This window comes from Vigna radiata, unplaced genomic scaffold, assembly GCF_000741045.1.
Source record: "Vigna radiata var. radiata cultivar VC1973A unplaced genomic scaffold, Vradiata_ver6 scaffold_338, whole genome shotgun sequence".
NCBI lineage: Eukaryota > Viridiplantae > Streptophyta > Magnoliopsida > Fabales > Fabaceae > Vigna > Vigna radiata.
In genome coordinates this window covers 111,536-138,056 of record NW_014541820.1, presented here as the reverse complement: position 1 = coordinate 138,056, position 26,521 = coordinate 111,536, and the positions used below count along the sequence as shown (strand labels likewise).

Below are 26,521 nucleotides of genomic sequence, written 5' to 3'. Positions count from 1 at the left end.
TAGGCTATCCAAAGACAGGAACAAAACTACACTAAAACACAACGACTATGTTAGACGTCAGTTAATGCATACACCGACGTCTATAGTGACCTTAGACGTCGGTTAGTAACATGTTCGAAGTCTTTATAGTGCTCTTAGACGTCGGTGTAGGCCTACAACAACGTTTATTGACGTCGGACATGGCACGAACTGATGTCTGTATAGACGTCTGTTAATGAAAATTCAACGTCCCATTAACGTCATCCGTAATGATATCAGTTATGAAAAAGACGTTAAAAGCCCATAATAACAGATGTCTAAAGCCCTTTCTGCACTAGTGCCTGCACCTAAATAGGTCCAGCTTGCATGATGACTACCACTAAGCAGTCTGGTCGATTGTCGTTTGGTATATCAAAATCAATGGTGTATCGACTACTTTGTAACTTAACAAAATATGATCAAATACTGACTTAAAAAAGACAAATAAATCATTGGGTCAAACCTAGACCGATTTAAGTAAAAATCCACAAACATAGGAAAACATATTATAAATAGCACAATTTCAAGGTTTTTTTTATGTTCTCATTAATTATACTTAATATTCTATTTTGTTTGAAACTAAATTGAGTGCTAGAGTTTTACATACATAACCTCCACTCACCTTTATAGAAGATAAATATTAAAGAGAAGGAAGACAAGTCATTTAGAAAACCAAAAATCGAAGAAATTCATAGAATTAAAATTGTAAAATCTTTGTATAATACTTTTTCACTTTCTAATAACACCAATCATTATTTTATTTGATTTAAACATTAAATAGAATATGAGATCCGTTGCATGTGTCAACCACTTTCACGATTGGATAAAAAATTCTCCCTCTCATTAAACATAAAAAATCTATTCTTTTTTTCTTAGTTAGATTGTTGTTAAAAAAATGCATCATTTTGTCAACGTTTTGTAGGTACATTTGTTTGTAAATCAAAATAATTTTTTTCCCCTTAAATGCAAACTGTAGAATCACTTTTGATTGTGCATCCAGGTCGAAATTAAATTAGTGTCGAGGTCGAATGAACATGACGTTGACGTCACCCCCACAAAAATATCTGGCACGTGACTTTACTTCAGTACGAATCAAATAGATGAATCAATCTTGCATCTTTCACGACCACGACAATTTTCTTAACTTTATTTTAGAAGAAAATGGGTTTATTTATTATGTTCCTAAGTCGAACCGAAACCTAGGAATAACGAAATTCCAGAGTAAACCACGCTCACAAATACGATGTGTTGTAATTGCCTCAAGTTCTTCTGTCATGCAATTAACCAAAATGATTGAAGTGCATGCTCTGTGGCCCCTACCTTAACACCTCCATCACTGTTTTCCATATTAATTTAATACACCATCTTTTTCTACTATATTTTTTAATATTTTCTATTTTTATCATATCATTTGTCTTTTCCTTGTGAGATTTAAGAAAATTATTTTCACAAATCGTTTTTCTTTACTGTATACAACATATTGTTTTCTTCAATTCTAAACGTGAATTGCAGGCAATCATATTTTAAAAACATTACTATCGCAGACATTTGTATAGGAATACGAATACGAATACAAATACAATACACCCTTTTTGTTTGCATCGTATTTGTTCAGAAAAACAGAAAGTATGATGTAAGTTTTTTTTTGCCCTTAATGGAAATAAGACAAGTACTAAGAACAGAATGAGTAATGACAAATAATGGGGAATGAGGGTCAGTTTAGGATATTCTACCCCACAAAAAACAAAGACTTGGCCCATATACCATATGTACGTATAAACATACTATACCTACGTACTACTATGATGCACTTTAAGTTACTCTCCCGAAAGCCAAAAGCCAAAAGCCAAAAGCCGAAGGCAAAATATCTTCTAATCAGTGAACCATTTTTCTAACCAATAATTATTATTACTTAATTAGCCTTGCCAACCCATTCCCACCACCTTTTCTTTATCCCTAATCTTGTGTCACACCCTACCTATTAACCTAACACTATTATTAATTAATAATATTAAAACACATTTAAAATGAATCCGTTCCTATCCAATTCCTTTGTCGTTTCATTCACCACTTGAACTTCTCTTCATAATTACAAGACAAATATTATTCTCATTATATTTTAAGTGACTAAAATATCCCTAAATGTATCTTCTCTCAAATCAAATGATTTCGAAATTAAACTTGTAATAATACAGTTAAGAATCTTACTATCATCAACACTTCATTTCATATTGTTTTGACCAAATTATCCATTTATTTGTATGATGTTTCTTAATTGTTTAATTTTTAATGTTTTTTTTTTCTTTTCAGTTGAATTGGATTTAAGCTAATTTAATAACTAAACTTTAATCACTTATTAACTAAAATTGAGTGTAGAATTAGGAATGATAAACAGGAGGGCAGTTTCGTAAATAAGTGTGGCTAAGAGGTCGAATATGGTGATAACAAGTCCCACCTCGCAAGTTACAACGGAATCGCACTGAACTGCACCTTACCGCACCACCTTTGCTTCTGCTTCACACCACAGACGAACCGCCACAGAAACAGACCACACAACACACACTCTCTCTCTCTTGTGTCATACCTGACGAAACGGTTTTCGTTAGAGAGAGGGGGCACCGGGAAAAGTGCCGCCACCTGCGATGCCGAATCCCGAGGCTAACCGCAGCCAACACTCCCGCTCCCGAGCCCGTCCCTCTACGTCAGCAGCGCCGCGGCAGCCGGTCAGGGCCCGAGCCTCTCTGCGCCAGCTGCTGCGCGTGGCGTCAGTGGCGAGCGGTATTCAGTTCGGTTGGGCCTTGCAGCTCTCCCTCCTCACTCCCTACGTCCAGCAGCTTGGCATCCCTCACCAATGGGCCAGCATCATCTGGCTCTGCGGCCCGGTCTCCGGCCTCTTCGTCCAGCCTCTCGTTGGTCACATGAGCGACCGCTGCACCAGCCGCTTCGGCCGCCGCCGCCCCTTCATCTTCGTCGGCGCTGTCTCCATCGTGATCGCCGTCGTCATCATCGCCTACGCCGCCGACATCGGCTGGATCCTTGGCGACACCGCCACCTACCGACCAGCTGCCATAACTGTCTTCATAATCGGCTTTTGGATCCTCGACGTCGCCAACAACGTCACGCAAGGTCCCTGTCGAGCCTTGCTCAGTGATCTCACCAGTATGCTTTGATTCCTCTCCTCCTATCTCAGATATTGAATTCACAATTTACAATTCCTAATTCAAGTTATCACTGTTCTCGGCTAATTGATTTTTTGTGAGTTGATTTTGCGAATGCAACTGAGGTGTTCAATTCAACGAAGATCGAGCGACCTAGTTGACTTCCTTGTCTCTTCTTGGATCCTACTCTGTTTCGTAGATTGCGCGATTTCGCTTATGTTTATTGCATTTGACTTGGTTCATTTACTGAACTTTGACCGTTATGATCAGCATGCGTGTTACCGTTGACCATGTTTGACCAAATCTTCTACCGTGAAATTTGTACTTAATGTTAAATTTGGCGTTTGGTTTGGAAAGTTGTTTAGATTGAGCTATTGTATGGATTGCCAACTTGTTTCTATTTTTGTTACGGAGAAAGCAGAACGTAAAAATGTAAATTGAAAAACTCGAAGATTCAATTGTCTTTTGTTAAGGGTTATTTTGTTGGGATAAGGCTAGTATGGAAAGTTGTTTAGATTGAGCTATTGTATGGATTGCCAACTTGTTTCTATTTTTGTTACGGAGAAAGCAGAACGTAAAAATGTAAAGTGAAAAACGCGAAGATTCAATTGTCTTTTTTAAGGGTTATTTTGTTGGGATAAGGCTAGTAGTGGCACTTAATTAGTTTGCGTCAAAAACGCGAAGATTCAATTGTCTTTTGTTAAGGGTTATTTTGTTGGGATAAGGCTAGTAGTGACACTTAATTAGTTTGCGTCAAAATGGCGACTAGGAAGCTCTGGGGAAACAAAATTTAAGTCTTCAGGTCATTGTACACTTTCTCTGCATTCTAGTCGTGTTGTTGGAGTCAGGGGGTGTTATCTTTTTCATTACATGCTTCTTCTGTTGCTAGATTTGTTTACTGGTTCTTGTCTTGCTTTAAACTCATGGGTTTGCTAGATTTTTACTTTACTTTAGTTACATCCTTGCTTGTTGAATTGTAAATGTCTTACGTTTTTAAATCAAAAAAAGGGAAAAACAACATGTGTACGTACATAGAAGAAAAAAAGGGTATACATATGATTATATAGAAATTAGTGTTTACTGCCAAGTATTTGATAATTGAAACCATGGTTTTGTTTATTAATGTGGCTACAACTAGTATCTGTCCCTGATATTCATTTTTTTTTTATTCAATGTTGATTAACACTTGAACTTGATATGTTTTTAAGGATGTGATTATGGTTTATGTTTGGATTGAGCCTTTGGTTCTGTAGTTAAGGTCATCTATTTGTCAGAATTTATTTTCTTAGGTCATGATCTTTCGTCTGAGTTAATATTTCTATAACTTTTGAATTAGCAATCATATTCACAGCAGTGACAAATTTGAAACTACTACCTAAGGGAAGAACCAACATTTGATGGTTTTTGCTGGCTGAATGTCAGGTTCTCTCCGGTGACTGTTAGCTGGTTTAGTGGGCACCCCCTTGGATCACAATCCTTGTGTTACTTCGTTTGGACGATCTTGGTTTTAGAAAAACTAGATAAGCTGTGATTTAGATTTTTCATGAAAGAATGGTTTTGATTCTATGGGGAGGTGTAGCGTAGAAGTTAACGTAAGTAATATTTTGGCTTGTTTTCTCTTCACCCCTCATGACTAGTTACCCTTGGTTTGTCTAGAATTTGGGGTTGAGCCTAATTCAATAATCCCAAAGATGAGCTCATGAAGTGAGGACCCTCCAAACCTTTATAAGCTTTACTCTGTCCTTGTCTGTTGTCTTTGAGGGATCCTCATGCACAGGAATTGTGACATCTGGAGATTTGACCGACCAGGTAGAGTTTTAGATAGTTGAGGGTAACATAAATTTTAGATTCACATAGGCTTTTTATAGCCTCTAGAACTTGATTTGCGGTGATCTAGCATTAGATTTAAAATAGGCTCTAATACAACGTTGAATATTTGAGTTGTGCCCGAGTGAACCCTAAAAGTGAGTTTGTAAGGTGAGGATTGTCTAAGTTTTGTAAGCTTAATTTGCATTGAACTGGAACGTAGACTTTGTAAGACTTTTTTTTTTTTTTTTTTTTTTTCATTTGGAAAGCTGCAGACCTAGATAAATTTTGGAATAGTTAAGAGTGACTAATACTTGATTGACGATGGGCTCTGTTATCATTTTGAATTTGGTATGAGCCTGACTCAACTCAAAATGCTTGCTCATGAGATAACGGTAGCTCAAGCCTTTATATGTTCTACTTGGCCATATCTATAATTGATATGGGATCTCTACCTTCTCATTAATAACCAAGATTGCAACCTGAACTGTGGACATTGTGGGACTATTTTTCCTTTTAATATTGCATGGGAAAACTGCAGGGTTAGGTAGATTTTTGGACGATTGAGGGTTGTCTAAGATTAGATTTATGATAAGATTCGATACCATATTAAATTATGGGATATCTGCTGGATGTTATAGTGGCATAAGAGCCTGAAATAATGAAACTTCTATTTCAAAAAGCTGAATAAATGTCATCAAATTTAGAGGTGTCTAAGAAATTTGAATGAGAAGAACGATGTTTTTCACACTTGTTAACAAGTACATGTTATATACAATGTAAACTGTTGTGACAGAAAAGAGTAAGCTGCTACCAACTAATCCGACTAGCAGAATCTATACTCTAACTATTTATAACTGCTAATGTACTAACTGAAAAGTAGTTTCACTCTCATGTGTCTAAACACATGTGGCAACTGATAAGGTGGGGTATAGCAACCTTATTTGAAAATAAATTTCCTCTATTGACCGAAATTGTTTTTCCACTTCCTATACAATCTTCTGCCATATTATAGAATTCAGTTCTCAATTAAATTAAATGGATATAGAAATTATCTTTTGATTTTATAACATATGACCTAAATTGTCTCAATAAATTTCACAAGACTTTATGCATCTTTCTATGTCTCTGTAACTATCTCTGATACTTGGACGTATAAATGCTCATTTCATAGAGGTAGAGTCTTGTGTGTTTTGTGGGAATTCCCTCCCTCCCCTCATGAACCAAAAAAAATCATGTTTTCATTGCGTCTGTCATCATTTATACGAAAATGATCAACTTGGAAAACGGAAAGACATTAATGTTCATCTTCTTTGGAATGTTAGGCAAGGATCCTCGAAGGACACGGGTTGCAAATGCTTACTACTCACTGTTTATGGCCGTTGGTAATATTCTTGGCTATGCAACTGGATCATACAGTGGTTGGTACAAGGTTTTCCCTTTTACACTTTCCCCTGCTTGCACAATTAGTTGTGCAAATCTCAAGTCTGCTTTCTTTCTTGACATTGCTTTCATTGCGGTCACAACATATATCAGCATCATGGCAGCTCATGAAGCGCCTCTAAATTCTAATACGGTGGCCCACGCTGAAGCAGTGGTCGAGGAGTCAGGTAGTGCCGAAGAAGCTTTCATGTGGGAATTATTTGGGACATTCAAATATTTTTCAACCCCTGTCTGGATAATTCTGTCTGTTACTGCTCTCACATGGATTGGGTGGTTTCCATTTACTCTATTTGATACTGATTGGATGGGTCGAGAGATTTATGGTGGTGATCCAAATCAAGGCCTCATTTATGATACTGGAGTTAGAATGGGAGCACTTGGTTTGTTGCTTAATTCAGTTGTTCTTGCATTGACATCATTGCTCATGGAAAGGTTATGCAGGAAGAGGGGGGCTGGTTTTGTGTGGGGAATCTCAAATATCGTGATGACATTTTGCTTTCTTGCAATGCTTGTATTAACCTATGTGGCAAGTAGCATAGGCTATGCAGGCAAAGATCTACCTCCACCTGGCATTGTGATAGCCGCATTGATTATCTTTACTATTCTTGGGTTTCCCCTGGCAGTAAGTTGCCCTATTCTACTGCACAAAGCATTTTGTTCCTTTCCTATCAACATTGAATATAGACTAATACATATGAATTATATTATTTGACTTGATTTTGTCCTATCTTGTACAATCTCTTAATTTTTTTTGGGGGGAACCCTTGTCATACATTTTATTTTAGTATAACTTGTTCTTAGAAATTGAAATTTGTAAACGGTACTAAATATTGTTTGATTAATATTTATTTATTGCAGATCACTTATAGTGTTCCATATGCCCTAATTTCCACACATATAGAGTCTTTAGGACTTGGCCAAGGTTGACTTCTATTCATTACAGTGTTTATGATTTCTTGAGTACGTGTGTGTTTAACTATTTATATTTGTAGAACTATTTATATGGATTGCTGGTATTTTGCAGGGTTATCAATGGGTGTCCTAAATCTGGCAATAGTGGTCCCACAGGTATTTCTTCTTTGCATAAATATATGATTGAAGTCAAACTGCCTTTACTTTGAAGTATGTATTGTTTGAGATATCACATTGTCTAGAGGTAAGATAAAAATATAATATATAAATAGAGAATAATCTCAACATTGTAGTATAAAATATATTCTTAGCAGATTTTCATTTGATCTAGGTCTACTTCTTTAATTCAATATGTAATCTTGAATACTGAACTGAATGTAAATAGGGGTCCTGATTCACACAAGCTTCTCAAGTTCTGTACAAAAACACATTTGCCTACCACTTCTGTGGGGGAGAATATCCTAAAATCAGAATTTGATTTTGAATATAATTGCAGTAATTTTCGTTTTCAGCTAGCACATGGAATCTCTTGGAATGTATTTAGTATTGTTGCGACAGCTATAGAGCTTCCAATAAGAGTTTCTTTTTAAGAGCCTTGGAAAGTCCCGTTAGTAAAAGGAAATTAAGGAGTCAGATTGTTATTTCATGTGTTGGAGGAGGAAGCTCCATGTGAGGGGGATATTTTTTCTTTGTGCTTAAACCTTGCGCAAAAACTACATTTTTATCCTTCTTTAGAATGTAGTGTTTTCATTTTCTGAGCCCAACAATTAGTTTTTATCCAGTTTCAAGGTATTAAGACAGTCACGAGTAACATTATCTACAGTTTCTTTCACTCTATAAAACAATGGGTCTTAAGTCCCTAGAACAGTTATTGTTGGATAAGAGTAAATTTAACCAGCGTGACATTTTTTTGTTCTACTACATTGTTATGATGAACATAAAGTGCACTTCTGTTTCCTCCTGAATATAATATTTCAAGAAATTGGCATATCTCAATATGGTATACATAAATTGTGAAGTCAGTTGCGTATCAAAAGACATTTCCTGCTGCCTTTTTTTCCACAAACATAAGTGGTTTAGATAGGCAAGGATAGTAGGTATGGGAGCCCGTTGGGAAATATAAAATGAATCCCATTAATCTTGCACTAAGCAATTAGTCTCACATATCTTACTTACCGTTAGCGGAGTGAACCATATGATCCATGAAGAAACTGTAGGATATTTTAACAAACGTGTTTATATTTGAAAGAAGCCACTTGCATTAAGAGTTCACACATTAGCTGTTGTGTTTGAAATCATAGAAATACGAAATTGATTTGATAGGATTACATTGAATGTAGATTTGGCTGTCAATTTCCTCATTTGGAACTTGCACAAAAAATAAAAAAGTAGAGGCTATTTCAGCCCCTAAAATTGTAGAAGAATGTTAACCTAGTCTCAGAAGTTATTAAAATTCTAAAATAGTTCAGGCATTTGAAGACTATTCAAATTAGTTCAATCAGCCCCCTCAGTTAACAAACAATGTCAGAGATGCTGATATGGCTCCCCTATATCCATCCATATGTGGCAAACCAGTCGCAAGGCCAATTTTCTGTAACATTCACCTTTGGCCTCTTCTATTAAAACAATCATTTCAACCCAAGAATATGAAGAATCAGAACTTTAAGAGAGAGTGCATCATTTACCCTATCACTGATTTCTTTTGTGTCACCATGCATTTTAACACTGAAGCAAAGCTTTTGCTCACATGGGCAACTACCGAAAATACTTGTTATAGCAGGTTACTATCTACTTTTGGCGTTTTGTTGGTGTAAATAGTGAAATTGTTGATTAGCACATGCTATCTCCTATTTAGAAAGTAGCGTGGGCCTCTATTTTGGCAATAGATACACCCAATTTCAATATTCGTGTCCCCAAAGACCTTTTGTATCTAGAATATGAAGCATAAGGGACTTTTAGAGGAGCAACACAGAAGAAACAATGATGACTATGATCATTTGCACAGTCAAGATAGCTTTGTACCTAGCACAAGTTGCTTAATGATACGGGTTGTAAACTAGGTATGGACATAATGAACTGCAGTGTTAAAAATTGCACTGAACCAAAAACTAGTTTGCTTGAACTAAATTGAAAATTAGTTCTGACGAACTGAGTTGAACTATTTTTTATTCTATCAAATTGCATTATACTAAACTGCAATGAACTGTAATATGAATTGAACTTAATTGCTAGTACCTTAACTTGTTTCTTAACTACACTAATTTTGAACCGAATTGCATATTTTTGAATTAAAACACTAAAAAAGGTAGTATTTACCCACTTCATTCATAATATAGGTTCCTTATAAAAAAAACAGAAGACATAAAACTAGGTAGATAGAAAAGATTTGTCTCTACTCAAGAACATAGGTTCCCCATAAACAAATCTCTTAATAATTCTATCTTGGAAATCTTTTTTAAGAATAATTAAGAAAATGGCTTTTTCTTTTTTCACATTAAAGTTTAGAACTCCTTAGGACTACTTGTTGTAAATATCATAATCATATTAGAAATGCATTATTAAAAAGGTACTAGGATGAGTTCACGATATTCAATTTCATTGAATCTTTATCCTAATCAAGTTATACAATTTAAAATTTAGTTATTTTAAATGTTTTTGATAAATGCTTCACCAACTAATCCTAATTAAGTCTTTAGCAAAAAAAAAAAAACAGAAACAATTATAAATAATTAAACACACATAGATATGTAGAGGTGGACAAAATTAATTGAACCACTAAACAATTGAACTGCACTTAAATGTTCAAAATTGCATTGAATAAAAAAATAGTTCATCTGAACTGAACTAACTATTTTTTGTTCTAACAAACATAATTGAACTATTATTTAAAAACCTTGAAAAAAAAGAAAAATTAACTAGGTAGATAGGAAAGATTTGTTATCACTTAAGAATATAGGTTCTCCCATAAACAACAAAATTAAAAGGTTAAGATGTCTTGGGTTAGACTAAAGGTTGAGACAGTCCAATGGGAAAATTGTTGAAACAGGCCGGGGCCGAAATTTGGTCGAGATAGGCAAGGTCAAAACTTAGTGAAGTCGATCTTGACCAAAATTGGGGGCCTTAGTAGAAATTTGGACCAATTTGGTTGGAATGACCATGGTCAAAACATGCTCGATTCAGTCTTAATCGAAATCAGCCTAATTGGCCCTGACCGAAAATCTGCCGAATTCAGATGGGATGGCCATGACCAAAACTTAGCCGAGTTAGTCCCAATCGGAATTGGCCGAATTCGACTTAGTCGACACTGTTTGAAAATTAGCGGAATTCAGTTGGGACAACCACAAATGGTCGATACGGTCCCGATCGAAAATGAATTTGGCCGAGTCAACCCTAGGCAAAAATTGGTTGAATGTAGTCGAGTCAGGAACGATTGAATCGAGTCAGGCACAGTCGAAACTCGGTCGAGTCAGTCCCAACCGAAATTTGACTAATTGGCCCTTGCCAAAAATTGACCGAATTTGGCGAGTCAACTCTGGTCGAAAATCGATCGAATTTGGCTAAGTCGGCCTGACCAAAGTTTGGTCTAATCGACACTAGCCAAACTAAATTGTAACACAAGCGAAAAGTATAAAATGAATTAGTTTTAAGTTAATGAGTAGTTAACTGAACTGTAACTTTAAAGGTTCGGTTTTTTAAAACTAAACTATAAAGGTTTAAACCTCTTTTTGGTCCCTAAGTTATGAGCGGATGTTCAGTTTAGTCACCGCTTTTAAAAATGTAAACCTTTGGTTCCTAAGTTATAAAAAATGTATCAAATGAGTCCTTTTTTGATATTCATGGTCAAAGTACAAAGAACAATCTAAAGTGCTGTTATTATTAAGAAACAAATCAGAGCAATCTAAAGATGTAGCAGTTGTTAAGAAACAACCAAAAACAGTATTTCAAGTAAAAAAAGGACTCATTTGATACATTTTTTATAACTTAGGGACCAAAGNTTTACATTTTTAAAAACGGGGACTAAACTGAACATCCGCTTATAACTTAGAGACCAAAAAGAGGTTTAAACCAACTATAAAATAGTGTAGTTCATTTTTTATTGTAACACAATTCAATTTTTTGGTTTAATATAGTGTAGTTAATTGATAGTTTAGTGTAGTTAAGTTAATTTTGTCCACTCGTATTATAAACCATAGCAAAAAATAAAAGTTGCTGTTTTCCCAACCATTGACCCATGAGATTGCAAATGCACTCCAACTTCCACTCATGCCTTTCTTTTGTTGTCTAGGCTGTACAAATGGTCCTATATTGGCCAATATCATGTCCAATGTGTTGTTCCTTTTGAAGCTTTATTTCTATAGTTCTTGGGACGGTTCTGAACTGGAGGAAGAAGTTGAAAGAAGGTGAAAGTTGCCAAAATTGTTAGAATGGTCCCAGTGAATGGGCTGCCACATGGGAGCTGTCATGCCAATTAGAGTCCGTTATCTTGTGCTTTTATTTCTGATTTTGATTTCTGTTTTCAATTTTTAGATGGTCGTTAACGAAACATACAAACAAAGAAAAGTTGTTTTCAATGTTTTCTACACGAGTCTTTGATAAGATGAAACAAATTGAAATCAAGGTGTTATTTTTGTAATTAAAAAGTATAGAAAAATGAGAATAAGAAATAAAAACAGTAAAACTGATCCTTAATGTGCCGCATTAGCATGTCTGACATTTAGTTTACTAAGGAAAACAATTGTATTAACTTGAGTGATGATATTCAATTTTAGATACTGTGTGAACCATGTTCGTAGTAAAAAAAAAATCCATTTTGGAACTATCATGAGATCTTAATCATTTCTGGGACTAAGTTGGCAGCTGCCTACAGTTTTAGGGACTAAAGTGTTGATGTCTTATGACTAGGTTGCTACTTGTGGGTCAATGTTGGCATAGGTAGAGCACTTAACACGCTACATTAGCACGCTTGTTGCCATTGTTCAGTGGGGGTAACGGATGGAATAAGTTGAGAATCTTGTATTTTAGAGTATTTAGACATTTTAATAATTTCGAAGACTAAATTGACGCACTTCTACAGGACTAAAATTATGATTCCCTCAAGAAATAGAATTTGAATTGATTTGCAAATCATTCTCTTGTTTGTAGGAGCACCTCTAAGATAAATTGAATTTATTTTGTTTCAACAAATTTGTTTACTACCCTTATTTAGAATATAGGTAAAATAAAATAAAATCACTAATGTAATGTGGGCAAAGTTTTCATTTCTAATAAATTAAAGCTAAAGTCAAATTTAATCCCACCAAGCATACTAGTATGTAGTTTTTAGCTAATAATGTTTTGTGTTCTCTAAGTGGAAACTTTATAAAAGAGCAATACTTATGAAGTGTTTTCGGTCCCAGATTACATAATAATACTTTGTTTTTAATAGATAATAGTGTCCCTGGGAAGTGGACCATGGGATCAGCTATTTGGTGGAGGAAACTCCCCAGCCTTTGCTGTGGGAGCTGTTTCAACCGTTATCAGTGGACTCATAGCTATCTTGGCTATTCCTCGATCTGGTGCTCAAAAGGCTCGAAGTCTTGCGTGAGGTATATCATGTTCATGTTAAAGCATTTATTCCTTTCGAAGGAGGAGGGTGAAAATGAACAGGTAGCAAGAATTTGTATATAGTTATTTTTTATTGTATCCTTTTTCCCGAGCAAAGATTTCACTCCCAATTGTCCTCTAATAAAATAAATGTATGTTTGTTGTATTGTACTTTAATATTATTGGTCATTATTTGAAGCAAAATGACCTTTTTTCTGAGTGTTATTATTTTCTGAAGCAAAGAAAGCTTTGGGAACAATTTTTGTGTGTGATCCTGATGAGCCAATTGTCTGTTTAAAACAGTGAGGTTGGTTGGCTATGTAAATCATGAGACATGACAAGCTGTAGAAAAGGGTGTGAATGAATACTCTTGATGTCAAAGGAACGATCTAAAACAGAAAATTTATATATCATTACCTTTCCCATCATCTTGGAATCTCATGTAAATATATATGATATCATAAAAGCTGTCACCAAATTCTGGTTGAAATATTGTGCAATCAGTGGAGACCTTCCTCATTGTAAATTAGTTCTTCCCGTGCAAGATGTTCCTTTCGTGGCTAATTGCAAAGTAGTTACGGCATCTTCCATGGGTTCTAAAGTTCATCTCGGGCAACATTCTTTCCCACCAACACGAGTTGCTGCTGATTTGGAATTATTCGAGATGAAAAATTCTTTTATTTTTAGGCAATTCTGGTTGTGTATTAGTGCTTCTATATTGAAGTGTTGGAATCTTCTACATTTGTGTGACTTGTTTGTATTAGTGGGATGAACGTGTTTAGTGGCCAACACTGAGTATGTGAATTTTTCTGATTGAAAACCTTGATGGAGACATGCCTATAATGCTCCTTATTTTGGTATAAGTATTTTTCTTTCAAAAAGAACAAAATTCTTCAACAACTGGTCTCATTTATCGTCTTCGTTTAATGCTTCGTAGCTCTTGCCTTGAAGACATGCTTTAAGGACTACGTGTCCTTCTCTTAATTTATCATAATCACTAAAAGAATAAACTACTTATTTTAATTATATTTAATTTTTTTACTTTTCATTCACGATTTTTCTATCAATTTGGGTAATCGTTAATGAATTAAATTGAAATATTTTAATTAAATATTGAACGGAACATTTAATGTTATTATTAGATTTTTTTTATGAAAAAAAAAACTATATTTGTTGATTTTCTTACTCTCTCCTTGAAGTCTGAAAAAAAAAATTAAATATTTTCTTTTCAATTCATAATGAATGCTTAGGGACAAATTCCTCCAATCGTTTTGCTGCTTTTGTATAATGGAATAAATTCTTGTTTGATATACTTCACCCTGATTTGCTTTCAATCAACTTTCGCATAATATCTTTTTTTCACACACACCACACATATTTTGATTGGCTATAAAATCCCTTCAATGGATTGATGAACCATGAGCAAATAACTGTATAAATTGGTTTTGATAATTGTGAAAAGGGAGATTTTCACCTTTTAACAGTTTGGCCCATCAAAACTTAATGTTCATTCATCCTGATATTTGATTTGCCAGACAAAAAGATGCTCATGCTTATTACTTCTTGTCAAGAAAATGGACAAAGTATGTCTCAGTAGTAAATGATTACTGAAGATAAACCAAAAGAAAAGGATGTAATTTGATTTGTGGGAAGAGAATTGAGGATGAATTTGGTGGTTGTATGGTAGAATATTTGACCCCATGATAATACATTCATGGGAAAAAGCTTTGGTTAGATGGATACAATACAAGTGTGGAATCTGTTCCCTCTTCTAGAGAAGCATAACATTGTCAAAATTAATATTTCATTTGTCTTGTCACTCTTTTTGCCCCAGCTAGCGTTGTAGTTTTCACTGTCATATCCCTAAAATTTGAGCTATATTCCTCAACTCATCTACTTTTCTAATCAGCTTGAGTTATATTATTCTCATGTGCTTTACTTTTTATAAGCCATTTTTTTATGTCTCTGTCTATTATATTACTAAAATTTATTTTGTTTCTCTCTATCTCTCTGATCTATTTTAATTATGCAGATAACTGTAAGAGAATTTCCCAAAGAAAAAAAAAAAACTGTCTAATCTATCTACCAAACTTGTCCTAAGATGTGTTTTAAATTGATGAAAGAACTTTTGATTGCCACAATCACGTGATCCGAGTATTGGGTATCTATGAAATAAACCCCTCTCAGGTGGGAAGGAGAATTAGTTGCCCAATTAAAATGCCAAATTCGAATTTGGATTCCAAATTTCTAACTCATGTTCACTCTTTGGATGACACCGTTTTTCTATCTTCCCATCTTCAGTACTGATTCTTTTGATGCTATGTCCGTGACTCCAACTAAAAACCAGTTAAAATAACATATCACTTTATTTAATACTTCAATTTTCTTACCAAATACATGAATCATAATTTCAACCTCTGCCATTTTATATACAAAATGCTTATCAATTTCAAAGCATATATAAAGGGAAGTTTAGCAAAGAAAAAAACAGATTTTGCAACTAACAATAGCTTGTTGGAATGTACAACTAGAGGGTCTTTAATGGGATTTATGTAGCCTAAAGCTATCACACTCTTTTTTGAAGCTGAGTAAGTTTTTAGTATGTTAATATGCACAAACACCTTGAAAACTGATATCAAAGACTTAATTCAATATTTTATATACTTTGCCATAAAGAAAGGATTTTGCAAAGGAGAGAAAGAGAATGCAGTTTGGGAGAAGCATGTGAAACTAACACCAACTTGCACCTAATTAGGGTACATAACAGAAGCAGAAATATTAAGAATGTGCATGTTGGAGATAATAAGTTATAGTTATTAAAAACAAGGTTTGATGTGAAACTGAAGTGGTTGTGCTTGGTCCCTTACCATCAATGGTAAACCTACTATAATGTATTGTGTTGCCTAGAATCTAAATGGGGACACTGCTATCTGTTGTGAAAAACAGGTCCACACTAATTCCAAAATAGGGGCTAGCATGTGCTAATCAGCAATGTTACCATTTTGTCAGAAACTAAGCACCAAATGTAGACTAACCTACTATCACACTAGCTAGTACATCAGTACTTTCTCTTCATGACACCCTACAACAACAATTTCAACCTCTTTCTGTTCTTTCTATTCTAATCATTCACTTTTGTTCTCTTTTAAGTTTACCAAGCAACAACCAATACATTCTATTAATTACCCACTTTCTCCACTCTTTAAACATCATATCACAAACTTTATAATGGAAAAAACATGTCTTCAAACAGATCAATTCATTCAATGGCTTAAAATTCTTCACTTCTAACTTTATGACCACAGATATTACCTCCTCACAAAGATTTTCTTTTTCATACTCAAATATATACCACAAAAACTAATTATTTGTCGTGATATTTCTCTGTCAATGTAAGTAATCATTCTAAAAGAATTGATTCAATTATGTGCGTTTTGATGTATTGTGTTTACCAACCAAGTTTAAACCTCTTTATTTTCTCAATACAAATTAACTATAATTCTTTTTTATTGGAATAGACTATCTTTAGAAAGAGGATCTCAAGAAAAACATAACACTAACAAGACATTAACCCAATCTAGACATAAGAGATTGACAACACTTCCAATTCAAAACCAATGAATTTATAGGTTTTCTTTCATGTTCAACTTTCTCATTTTTACTTAATGTAGAATTCAGACTCGCATTTGTATCCAACAAGATGATTTAATGTTTGAGTCTTGTTTTTCTTATATGCCGTTCAACTTTTTCATTTCTACTACTCAATCTTGGATTTCTAAGAACTTAAGTTACTAAATTGAAAGAGATAATACTCTGTTGTACTATGTCCAATTGGGTTGATCACTGAGGAAAATTGTAATGCTATCCTATACACATGACTTGTGACCTTTGTGATACAGATTAAATGGATGTTGTGATTGGAGCACTCATATTCTCTCTCTAATGTTTCCAATTTCCCATCTGTCTCTCCTCCGTATGGCCACTAGTGGCCAATCCATTGCATATCTTCACTTACTGATATAAACATACAAGCATATATATATATATATATATATATATATATATATATATATATAATGATACAGATGAAGAAAACCTTTAGAAATGGAAACTAAGAAGAAGGGTGCACTATAAAACCCTCTAAGGCAGAAAACCAATAAGCAACTTGTGATTGGTACTAGTGTCTTCTAAAGGACCATCTGTTGCTATAAGAATCTTAATTCAGACATTAGATTTCTCCTCTATTGGTTAACACACATAAACTAGTCCCATTAGAGATGTTACATCTGTAATGGATTTGGCTGCTTGTGATTGAACATTGAAAGAGCAATAATATGAAGGGAAATAGAGGAAGAGGAGTAGAAAGTGTGGGGCCAAAACTAAGATATGTAGTGAAAAGTTGCCATCTTTAGAATTTGGGAAAGTAGTGATGAATGGAATGGAATGTTTTAGGCTTTTGGGGTTTGAGATATGGTTCTATTTCTATCAAGACTAGACAGCAGGAGTTGTGTTAGGAATGGGGTTTTATGACATTGGTTGGGAAAGAATGGAACATGCAACACTTGGATGCCTCAAAGAACATGCAAAAGCAAAACATTTTGCCTTCCAAATCACAAGCTATTGTTCAAAACAAAACAAACCATGTTGCATTTGCAGTATACATATGAGAAATTTTAATATAGGACAAGAGCATTGCTAATTATATGATTGCTCTTTCACACATTATTTTTAAACCACTTTTTTCTTCTTTTTTTTCTTTTAAATTTCATGTGGGTCCCTAACTTAGAGTCATTTCATGCATGTACGTGTCAGTGATAATCAATTTTTTTTAATAGCAATATTAAACCAGGGAAGTACATTCGTTATAGTTGTGAATGGAATATAACCAGTTTAAGGCTCATTTTAACCATTCACTAATTTATTGAAGCAAGCAAGCATGATAAGTAATTAAATGAGTATAAGATTTGATGAATATTTTGGCATTGAAATGGTTTTAATTAATTCCTTTTAATTGAAAGGGTCGAAGAATGTTAATAAAATCAACGTTTTGTATAAAGGTATTAAGTTAAATCAAATTGATTTTTGCATTGTTGAATCAAACTTTCCAAAATTAAAATTGTTTGTATTTTATCTTAAATTAATGATGTTACAACATAGATTAAATGGGTTAGCACTATGTTTTTGCTAAATATGAAATCTTAAAATTGCTTGATAATAAACTTTACTAAATGATTTCACAACTTAAAAACGACAAAAAAAATATAATATTAAGATGACCAATATATATATATATATATATATATATATATATATATATATATATATATATATATATTTATATTATGTTTCTAATTAAGATCTTATCTAAGGCTATAAAGGCATACAATAAAAATTGGTTACATATGATTGAAAAAGGAATACAAAGAAGTATCAAGAGAGGTTTTGCAAAAAACCCTATATTTTATAAAAAAAAAAAAAAAAAAGAGCCTTTTGCTTTCATTCATAATTGAGCAATGATATGTGTGAGAAGTTGACAACAATAAGTCTAGGCCTCGGCTTTTCTTATAACTATAAATCTACACTAATAGTATGTTTTCGAGGAAATTAAAGGAAAAAAGTAAGTTTCATTCTTAATTAATATTTTTTCAGTTTTATTTTTACCTCAATTAGTAGTAAGGTTTAATACTTTTTTTATTTATAGCATTTGTAGTAATTGTTCCATTATATGAATATTTTTCTTCTTGTAAAAACACAAATGCATCATTTTATCAAGTTATCATTTTCTAACAATATTAATACTAATATAACATATTGAACCACGTTGGTTCTTTTTAATAAATTTTAGAATTACATTAAATAAAAAATTTAAGAAAAAACATGAAATAATTACTATAAATATTAAGTTCAAAAGAGGTATTAAGCTTTAATATTAATTGAATGTGTTTGTAACACATTCAATATATTTATAACACATTCAATACCATGTATGCTTTTTATGAATGGCATAATTTTAGTTGAAGTTGAGAGGAAATTAATGAAAAATTTGAAGACAAACATAAGACACTCATAACTTTTATAAAATGTAAGTTTAGTTCACATTCAATGCTTAGAAGAAAAATTTGAAGACCATGGCTTATCACATGCTAAGCATGGTTTAGATATCTTGATAGTATACTATTATAAAAAACAAGGAAGAAAAAGGAGAATGATATTAACCACAAGATTGGGTATAGAATGGATGTGCATTGAATCTTATATGTGACAAAATAGTACTAAAATTATTTAAAAAATATTTTACAACGCAATCATATTGAGATGTTGTATAAAAGTATGCATAATTTGGACGGTAAAAAGGCAACGACAAATAACCTCAATTTAAAAATTATGAGTGTTGTGTTATTTTAAGCAAGAGATTATTAAAACAATGCATAAAAATGTTGGAAACCTATTGTGAAAAAAAAATAACATAAGTGGAAGAATCTTATTTTAATTGGTTTAGATGTGTAGGAAAACTAAAATGTAAGATGAAATAAACAACTTCAAGTGAAGTCCTCAAAAAAAAAAAAGAAGAGTTAGAAGCCAATAACACAATAATTATAATATAGACATTGAAATAATTTTTATGCAATTATTTAATTATATATATATATATATATATATAAATTAAGTTTGTTATTTTTATAATAACTAGATTGAAGTTATATTTACATATTTAACTAGTTTACAACAAAATTTTTAAACTCATAATAGAGTAATAATATGTAATAGACTCACAAATAAAATAGTATATTTAATTAATTAACTTATCAAGTTGTTTGGAAAGCGTGGATGTATGATAACAAATAAGTTAGCAACTATTGAAAAATTAAGTCATTTTTTTTTAATCAAGTGACCATACATGATACGATAATACTATTAAAAAAATTAGTTGCACTTAATAAAGAATGAAATATTTCTACCATAGTTTACAAGCAATAACCTAAGGTTTAATTTCACATGCTAGAATTGACTTCTCATAACCCCCACTTTACCAAATTTCAGTATAAAATTATTTATTTTCCATTCACGAGAACCCAAAACATGGTGTTTTCTTTTCTATTTTTTTTTCTTTTTAATTGAAAAGGTTATCCATTTCCAATAACATAAAACTTAAAAACCACTATCGAGTGCATCATTATCGAAACAAAGTTGTCGTTTTTAGCGGCTGAAAAAAAATCATCAAAGAGAATAAAGGCATTTTGTTCTCTTTTTTGTTTTCTCTTTATTTTCACCCTCCTATAGATGATAGCTTTGAACTTATTTTCACTCCAAACTCAATGCTAAGGAAAACCACTTATCACCCCATTTTTTTTCTTTCTTTTTTCACTTTTTAATAAACAAAATTAGCTTCTCATCTACACTTACATACTTAGCTATACAAATCACAAAGTGATCAAAGTTGGTTACCATGCCACCACCCCACAACCATTTTCTTTCCTTCAACTTGATCTTGATCTTTCTTTTTGACATTTTCTCTAAATTAAAAACTATATGATGTATGAGACTTATTGCAAATTTATTAACAATATTTTTTAGTTTAAAAATTGAACTTGAGTCTTGTTGATTGGTGATTAAAGAGTATTTTTTGAGTGAGATGTCACTTTTTGGCAATTATTTATATTTTATATTAAATATTTTATGATTTTGTTGAAATTTGAAAAGGTCCAATCTTTCATGCATAAAAGGGCCTCCCCTTAGTTCATTCTCCCACATACAAAGCTTGCTACTCTCAATCAAACAAACCGCACGCTCACTCTTGTAAGGCAGAAGCAAGAGAAGAGTGGTAGCAGGGGAACATATCTCATATTTTCCTACTTTTCTTACACAAACACACTCTCTCTATCTTTAACTCTCTTCTTTTCTATCCACATAACACTTTTTACCATAGTCATGTGTAATTCCAACCCAACTTCACCATCTTCGTTTCTCCCTCCCTCTAAATCTCACCCCAAAGTTCTCTATCTTTCTCCTCGTGATGATGATGATGATCAGGCTCAAGATGAATTGCACAGATGGCCTACCTTCAATGAGGTAATGAAACAAGAACAAAGCAAGTAGCAGTGACATACACACATGTTGTTTTTTGTTTTTATATTAAAGTAAATGTTACTAATTAATACTACTGTGTCCCTTGTAGCAGTGACATACTAATACTATGTAAAAACAAATAACAGTGTCAATTTATATCATTAATTAATATTAATGAACTACTACTATTGAGCTCATCTTTCTGCGTTTCTGCATTGATTCAGGCCATAGCAGAAATCAAGGCAATAGGGATGATATCAGGTCCAACAGCCATAACTGGTTTAGTGTTATATTCAAGAGCTATGATCTCTATGATTTTCCTTGGCTATCTTGGGGAGATGGAACTAGCTGGAGGGTCTCTCTCTATTGGTTTTGCCAACATCACTGGCTACTCTGTGATATCTGGATTGGCCATGGGGATGGAGCCAATTTGTGGACAGGCTTATGGAGCAAAGCAATGGAAGCTACTTGGCTTGACACTTCAGAGAACTGTGCTCCTTCTTCTCTCAACATCCATCCCCATCTCATTCATGTGGCTCAACATGAAGAGAATCCTCTTGTGGTCTGGCCAAGACAATGAAATAGCATCAGTGGCTCAAACATTCATCATTTTCTCAATTCCTGACCTTTTCCTCCTCTCACTTCTCCATCCTCTGAGAATCTACCTCAGGACTCAGAGAATCACATTGCCATTGACATATTGCTCAACCATCTCAGTTCTTCTCCATGTGCCTTTGAATTTCCTCCTGGTGGTTCATCTCAAGATGGGAATTTCTGGGGTGGCTACTGCAATGGTGTTGACCAACCTCAATCTGATTCTCTTCCTCTCCTCTTTTGTCTACTTCTCTGGTGCATACAAGGCCTCATGGGTTCCCCCAAGCGTGGACTGCATCAAGGGGTGGTCCTCATTGCTGTCACTTGCAGTTCCAACCTGTGTCTCAGTTTGCCTTGAGTGGTGGTGGTATGAATTCATGATAATGCTATGTGGCCTTTTGGCCAATCCAAAAGCAACCATTGCTTCAATGGGAATCCTCATCCAAACAACATCTTTGGTCTATGTCTTCCCATCATCACTCAGCCTTGGTGTTTCCACAAGAATAGGGAATGAGCTAGGTGCAAACAACCCTGGAAAAGCAAGACTTTCCATGATAGTATCACTCTTTTGTGCTGTGGCATTAGGCCTTGCAGCCATGCTGTTCACCACCTTGATGAGGCACCAATGGGGCAGATTCTTCACCAATGATCATGAAATTTTGGAACTCACATCACTAGTGCTGCCAATTGCTGGCCTCTGTGAGCTTGGAAACTGCCCACAGACCACAGGCTGTGGAGTGCTAAGGGGCAGTGCAAGACCTACCATTGGTGCCAATATCAATTTGGGCTCATTTTACTTGGTGGGTATGCCAGTGGCTATCCTTCTGGGCTTTGTGGCCAAAATGGGGTTTGCAGGGCTTTGGCTTGGGTTGCTTGCAGCCCAAGTCTCTTGTGCAGGACTCATGCTCTATGTTCTTTGCAGAACAGATTGGAATGTGGAAGTAGAAAGAGCCAAGGAACTCACAAAAACAACCTCAACTACTACTACCACTTCTTCTGCTGCTGCTGCTACTGCTACTGCTCCTGATTCTAAGTCTAAGTTACCTACACTCACCCCAAAAGAGGCTAACATGAACAACAATGCTCATGCTTGTTGTCTTGAAGAGATAGTTATTACTGCTGCTGCTGATGAGTTTACCAATATTTCTTCACTTGAAACAGATCCACTGATCATTCCCACCACCAGACACACTCAAGTTTAGTTAACCATAGTTTATTTTTGGCCCGCCCCCATTTTTTTTACCTTCATTTATTGGATTGTACTGTAGGATAAAATTGCTCCTCCTTTTTTGTCTTGTTTCTTCAGGTTGTATTATTAATACCCCATCTTTTTTTTCTTCTTTTGTTTCTTCAGGTTGTATTAGTAATAATTGCAATTCAGAAAAAAAGAATGTTTTTTTTTTTTTTTTAATTACTTCCTCATAAAGACATTGATAGATAGAGAAGGGGTTGGAGGCAGGGCAAAAGGGATTTCTACCTGACTTTGGTACTCATCCATTCCATAAAAAGCCAAACGAACTAAAAACAGAAAAACAGCCTCTGATACCATTAACACTAGGCCTAACAACTCACTGTAAGTAAATTCTCTGAGCATCATGTTCTTATTCTTATCCTCTTATCTTTAACAATGATACACCAAATAAAATGATGCATTATTTCAGTTATGCAGCAAAAATCTCGTACCTTAATCTCTTGCACTCCTGTAATGTGTTAGAAAAACGTTATATTTACTAAATGATGTTTTTCTCTGGTTGTAATTAAAAAATGTAGTAGCAGTTATCTTTTAAAAAATGTAAAAATGCAGCAAGAATATCCCTGACAAACAGTTAGAATCAATCTCTTTCGAGAGATATGATAACACAATGAAGAGTTTAGCTTCCCTTCTTCTTCTAACAATGTCTTCCAAAATATCTTCAAATTTAGTTTTAGCTTATATGAAAGATTATCATGCATTCAAATTTACTAAAAATGATGTGATTTTATTCTTTCATCAAAACTAAAACCATTTGCTTATGTTAAAATGCATGAAACTGTCATAAAAATTGAAAGAAATTTAAAGAGATATTCTAACACAGGTGTTTTCTAAAAGAAAGTGATGAACCATATCTTAATTAATGTTCCTAAACGGCTTCATTATCTGGAAATGTTTGGTGTTTTAGTGATAAGAAATGAATGAGAAGCATTTAGCAGAGGCAAATCAGCATTGTTGAACAGTGGATGAAACAAGGAATGACCCCACTAAGAAAGAGTGAACTTTAATAAGCAACATAAGTGTTACCAAATAACACTAATAAGTTGAAAAGGGAGCAGCACACATTCCTCCTCTTACCAATGTTTTTGACATGATGGCAGAAGGAACATTGAGTAGTAGTGGATGAGGAACACAGAGTATAGTGTGTGTACCACATAAAGATAATAAGCAAAGGAAGAATGAGGTTGAATAGAAAGAAGAGTGATAGAAAAATGCATGCACAAAGCATCTATCTGCAGAGAGAGAAAGAGAGAGAGAGAGTAGTAAAAGAATGATGACAATAATTGGCAATAGAGAATATGTACAGAAGAAGGGTATTGGGGGGCCCTGTTTCAAACTGTACATACAAATCCATGTATTATTGCCTCTGTCTATTTCTCAGATGACAACAAATTGGAACAGTGTCTTTGCATCACCACTTGCTCCCCACCTTAAGCTTCTTCTACCCTTGTTCATCTTTTTCTCTCTTTTGCCTCAAACTATGTCACCAAACACAACTTTATTATGCTGTGTTATTTGTGTTATTTGTGTTGCTGTTAATTCCTCTAATTCTTCATGTGCTCATTTTCTCCAACAAGATGTGGTACAGGTCCCATCTTATTTGCAGTTTGGAGGGGAACACACCTTAGGTCAAGTTTTGTCCTCTTCTCCTTCTTTTACGCTTTATGTAGTAGTGCTTTTGTAGAACTCATACCACTTCTCTTCTCACCTTATCTTCTATTCTTCAACTTGTATAAATAATATCTGCATTTTCCATCAACATGGCCTGCATTAATCCTCCCAACAAATCACTTCCATACAACTAAGTCCCATATTGAATAAAAACACCAGCATGATCATATATTAATAAATATTTTAACAATTTTTTAACAATAAATTATATCTTATTATTTTATTGGTTTATATATTTAAATCATACCGATCACAAATTATTATATAAACAAACTATTATATAAACAGTTAAAAAAATTGTCTAAATAAATTGATAAAAAATCAATTCCATATAAATAAATCCCAAATCGAATAAAAATAAAAAACATTTAACTAAATCTTACATTAGATAAAAAAATACTTTTTTTTTCTTTAATATTTTACACCATTTTAAATTGGAAGTAAAGTTAATAATTTAAGTATATTCATTCATATTTTTTCTATATAGTATTTTTTTTTGGTGATTTTTTAGGGAAATTCTTCTATTAAAAGTTTTCTCTTACCAATGTAAGAAAACTCACATTATTTTATTTATTGATAGATAGAATATGACACTCATCATAAACATTGTTAAATTGCTATAATTTCTTAATTTCCTTTAACTCTTGTATTTAATACATTTATCATTTGAAAAAAAAATTCATCACACATGCATTTGATCCTCAACTTTTCTATTTTGTTACTTTTTCTACACAAAGATATAGTTTTGTTGCATTAATGAAATTAGTCAAGCTTCCATTTGCTTTTATATATTTTTACCAGTTATTTAGGTAGAATTGATTTTAAGTAAATTGATTTTGTTAAAGGGTGCATAAGATATAACTTGCAAGTCTCACCTAAAATTTTTTCTATCTCATGAAAAAATATAAAAATATGTTGACTTTTATGGTAGAATCAATTCTACCCATATAGAATTGATTTTGTAAAGCTCCATTTGGAAATCAACACGTATCAAATCAAATTGGCTAGACAACATGTGAATCAAGAATAATATTCTAAGTGTTATCGAAGTGGGCACTCAACAAATAAAAGTGCATGTGATTACTAAAACTTTATAATAAAATAGTACAAAATTGGGATAACGGATTTAGCCCATCACTTTATAAGCTTAACTTGCATGAGAGAAGCAATTCTATATTAGAACAACTTGGATTAAATTAAAACTAAGCTCATGTGATTAATCACAATATTTGAATTACTCTATTTAGAAACCCTAGCTTTAATTGTGTGCATGGATAAGTTCAAGTTTCATATTATTGATTTCACGGAATTAATTTAGTAAGGAGATTTTTAAGTTTAAGTGTTGAATATATAACTCATGACCTCCAAAAATATAAATCTTATAGCTTCAATGATTAAAGTTTCTCAAATTTTATAGTTAAAGTTAGTAACCAAGTTTTCATTACAAGTGTACCATGAACCAGTAAGGCTATGTTTGATACATGTGTAACTATAAGGTTGTCACCAAATAAGGACCACAACCATGTCATTCTTTGGTTGGAGGGCACAAAACACAACCAAAGTAAGACATTATTGGTACTTTCATTATCAAACCCTAGTTCACACCTACGAACAAGGTCATGCTTGAGAAAATAATGTCATATATTATTTACAAAGCCAATTAATGGTTCAAGCAAGATTTCATTTCAGAGTATAAGATAATCCAATCTAATATTTTTTTTTTCTCACTTTTATCATTTGTGTTGATAGTCAAAGAAAACAATAATCACATTATTCACATTTCTTTTCAGATTATATATATGCACCATTGAATTAATGTAATCAAATATAGTTTTCCATTCCATTAAACCACTTCAAAAGTTGTAATGTTACGGTTTTTTTTAAGAGACACTGAAATATTTGACATCACTCAATTATAATTAAATTTATATAAAATATCACGATATAATTTTTATTATAAAATTTTAAAATAATAACTTTAATATAAAAAATAAAAAGGAAAATTTAAAACAAACTT

The 26,521-nt window shown here is 33.3% G+C and overlaps 2 protein-coding genes across 6 annotated transcripts; both read left to right on the top strand.

Annotated features, from left to right (window-relative positions):
- The first annotated feature begins 2,468 nt into the window (after window positions 1–2,468).
- LOC106778404 (sucrose transport protein SUC4) lies at window positions 2,469–13,740 on the top strand. Of its 5 annotated transcripts, none has more exons than XM_014666363.2 (6): window positions 2,470–3,177; window positions 6,308–7,047; window positions 7,284–7,347; window positions 7,450–7,493; window positions 12,763–12,922; window positions 13,224–13,740. In XM_014666363.2, the coding sequence occupies exons 1-5, from the start codon at window positions 2,661–2,663 to the stop codon at window positions 12,919–12,921; spliced, it is 1,524 nt and encodes a 507-aa protein (XP_014521849.1). In that variant the 5' UTR covers window positions 2,470–2,660; the 3' UTR covers window position 12,922; window positions 13,224–13,740. The 5 variants fall into 5 exon arrangements, with proteins under 5 accessions (XP_022631903.1, XP_022631904.1, XP_022631905.1 ...); XM_022776181.1 differs by having other exon boundaries at window positions 12,763–12,983; XM_022776182.1 differs by lacking the exons at window positions 12,763–12,922; window positions 13,224–13,740 and adding an exon at window positions 11,623–12,730 and having other exon boundaries at window positions 2,469–3,177.
- Window positions 13,741–20,611: 6,871 nt separating this feature from the next.
- Window positions 20,612–22,920, top strand: LOC106778402 (protein DETOXIFICATION 48). Its single transcript, XM_014666360.2, has 2 exons — window positions 20,612–20,990; window positions 21,212–22,920. The coding sequence occupies exons 1-2, from the start codon at window positions 20,850–20,852 to the stop codon at window positions 22,781–22,783; spliced, it is 1,713 nt and encodes a 570-aa protein (XP_014521846.1). The 5' UTR covers window positions 20,612–20,849; the 3' UTR covers window positions 22,784–22,920.
- Window positions 22,921–26,521: the final 3,601 nt, after the last annotated feature.

Bases quoted from the DNA above. Each gene is read 5' to 3' on its own strand.
- LOC106778404 (XM_014666363.2), top strand. From the start codon at position 2,661: ATGCCGAATCCCGAGGCTAACCGCAGCCAACACTCCCGCTCCCGAGCC. The intron at 7,048-7,283 runs GTAAGTTGCCCT...TATTTATTGCAG, and splicing joins TTCTTGGGTTTCCCCTGGCA to ATCACTTATAGTGTTCCATA. The intron at 7,348-7,449 runs GTTGACTTCTAT...GGTATTTTGCAG, and splicing joins GTCTTTAGGACTTGGCCAAG to GGTTATCAATGGGTGTCCTA.
- LOC106778402 (XM_014666360.2), top strand. From the start codon at position 20,850: ATGTGTAATTCCAACCCAACTTCACCATCTTCGTTTCTCCCTCCCTCT. The intron at 20,991-21,211 runs GTAATGAAACAA...GCATTGATTCAG, and splicing joins GATGGCCTACCTTCAATGAG to GCCATAGCAGAAATCAAGGC.